At 46.3% G+C, this 2,685-nt stretch overlaps 1 protein-coding gene across 1 annotated transcript; it reads right to left on the reverse strand.

The window, feature by feature from the left end:
* On the reverse strand, positions 1–963 carry LOC124958514 (olfactory receptor 52W1). The gene has a single exon (XM_047516613.1). The coding sequence runs from the start codon at positions 961–963 to the stop codon at positions 1–3; it is 963 nt and encodes a 320-aa protein (XP_047372569.1).
* Positions 964–2,685: the final 1,722 nt, after the last annotated feature.

A 2,685-nucleotide genomic window follows, 5' to 3' on the forward strand; every position in this document is an offset into this window, starting at 1 on the left:
CTAAAACTGGCTTTTTTTGAATGTAAACATTTCAAGGAGTCGGTCCCTAATCTGTTTGGTGCGGGCTCCATAGATGAGGGGATTGAGGGCAGGTGGGAGCAGCAGGTAGATATTGGAGAAAAGGATGTGCACAGGCTTTGGAACAGTGTGATGCCCAAAGCGATGTGTGAGGTAGGAGAAGAGACCAGGCACATAGAAGGCCAGAATGACACAGATGTGAGAACTACACGTACCAAAGGCCTTGGCACGGGCTTCCCGGGTAGGCAGCCGCAGCACTGTGTGGGCAATGAGCCCATAGGAGCCAGTGATGCCTAGAATATCCACACCTGACACAGCCAGTGAAAGTGCCAGCCCATACAGGTTGTTGACTCGTGTGTTACCCACCACCAGCTCTACTACTGCCATGTGTGCACAGTAGGCATGGTGTATGGTCTTGGCATGGAAGTGCTCAAATCGTGCCACCAGCAGAGGGAAAGGCACAACAATAGCTACAGCTTTCAGTATAAGTGCCAAGGCTGCATAACCCACACGGGCTTTGGTAACTACTGTAGAGTAGTGTAGTGGGCGCCCTACTGCCACAGCACGATCACAGGCCATGGCCAAAAGCACACCAGATTCTACAGCTGTCAGTGCATGTACAAAGAACATCTGGACCAGGCAGGCAGCATATGGAACAGGTCGGGGCCCAAACCACAGCACAGCCAGCAAACCTGGGGCTATAGATGTCGCTAAGCCCAGGTCTGTGGCTGCCAGAATGGCCAGGAATAGAAACATGGGCTGGTGCAGTGTGGAGTCTATCTGTACCACTGCCAGCAGTGCTCCATTACCCATCAGGGCCAGCAGGTACATGGGCCCAAACACCATTGTCAGCCAGGCCTGGGCTCCCCCTAAACCTGGAATGCCAGTCAGCATGAAAAAGTTTGGATGTAGGATGGTGGAGTTGTACTGTGGAGTTTCTACCATCCTGTAGGAGATGAAGCTCTAGGGCTCATGGGGGCATGATTCTGGATAGAAGGACAAAATGATTTGGGGTGTGCCACAGTGGCACAAAACCATTCATGGAGTATGTACAGGAGTAGTGAAAGGCCAAGAAAACAGTGATTTTGGATGGATAATTAAGGTCACAATCCTAGCTGGGTTTGACGAATTCCTTGCTCCTAAAACTCCATAAATTTAGGGGGGTAAGTAGGTGGGTACAATGGTAGTGAGGAAGGGGGTGATTGCTACAGTGGCTGATAGAGCCAGAACCCTCCAGTTGGAGGTCAGCTGAGTGGAACTGAGATGAATGCTCTTCTCTTTCAGGGTACAAGTAGAGTCAGTCTTAGTCTCTGTATATGGGGAAAAAGCCAGTGCTAGGTGGGAATTAGATTATTCAGTCCTTGATTTTGTATCTTTGGGAGGGACCTCTGGGCCTCAGCTTTCCCAACTCAATAATGGAGGTGGGCACAATGATTCTCAGTCTTCCCCAGCACTAACATTCTTGGCACCCACCCTCCAAAAAGCAAGGAGGCAGAATAGAAAGAGGAACAAACTATAATGGGAAGCAAATTGGATCTGGAGTGAAGCTGGGAATCCAGAGTGATAGGAGAAAATCTGGTAGATTTTGGGGTGTGGGGTGCTCACATTATTCTTAAATTTGATACAGAACTAATAAACTTGAACACCAGGTAGAACTGAAGTTGGGGCTGGGGAGCAACAGAAAGAGAGATGGCATCAAGAAAAGAAACTTCCCTACTCTGCCTTTTATTCTTCATGATCCAGAAGGGGGTCCCACTAGAGTCTTATTCATGGGGAGCCACAGAGGGTATGTGATAGAGAGGAGGACATAGCACTCAATCCAGAATATTAGGTATATGAGGAAGAATCACCTCTGATGTTGGAAAAGGCAGGATGAGTAGACAGACTCCTCCCAGAATCTAGCTCCAGCAGAAGTTTAGCAAATGTTGAATGAGGAAGAAATCACCAGCAACACTTGAGAAAGATCCTGAACGCTTTTCACCTTGACCAAGGTCTGTGGGGCCCTTTATGTGGCTGTTCTTCTTGTTTCCCTTGGGGCCCTTTTCCCTCCCACCTGTGCCATATTAACTCTTCCCTGTTCTGCTTCTTTTCCCAGTGCTGATGGGCTCAGTAATAACTCAGTTCAGGAAGGAGGCAGAGAAGGAAAAAAAACAAGGAAAGAGATTATGGAGTGAAAAGATCTGGGAAAGAACATTTCCTCTGGGAGGCCTTTGCTGACTCTCTGAAGTATAGGACAGAAAACCTTGTATTATTTTTTAATAGTATATGTTCCCCTCTATTGTAATTACTGTACTTTTCTCTACTACCCCCTCCCTCCTGTCCCAGACTGAAAGAATTACAGCATTGCTTCTTATCAACCATGGTATCTTCACTGCTTATTACAATGTTTGGCATGCAGATGACTATGAATAAATATTCATTGCTTTTAATTGTAGGACAGAACTGGTAGCTCAAATAGCTTTCAATGACTAACAGGGGCTCCTGTAGTTTCAGGAGTCTTAGGTGCCCATAGAGGAGAAAAAGTGTTATTTACCATCAACCACAAGATTACCAAGTATAGTTCTTTATATTTTAGGGAGACATATCCTTAAAAAACCATACTATGCAAAAATAATAAAATAAAACCATGGAGCTTTTTGGAAAAATGGGGTATGGACATAACATTCA

The sequence above is a fragment of the Sciurus carolinensis genome, chromosome 11 (genome assembly GCF_902686445.1).
Source record: "Sciurus carolinensis chromosome 11, mSciCar1.2, whole genome shotgun sequence".
NCBI classification, from domain to species: domain Eukaryota; kingdom Metazoa; phylum Chordata; class Mammalia; order Rodentia; family Sciuridae; genus Sciurus; species Sciurus carolinensis.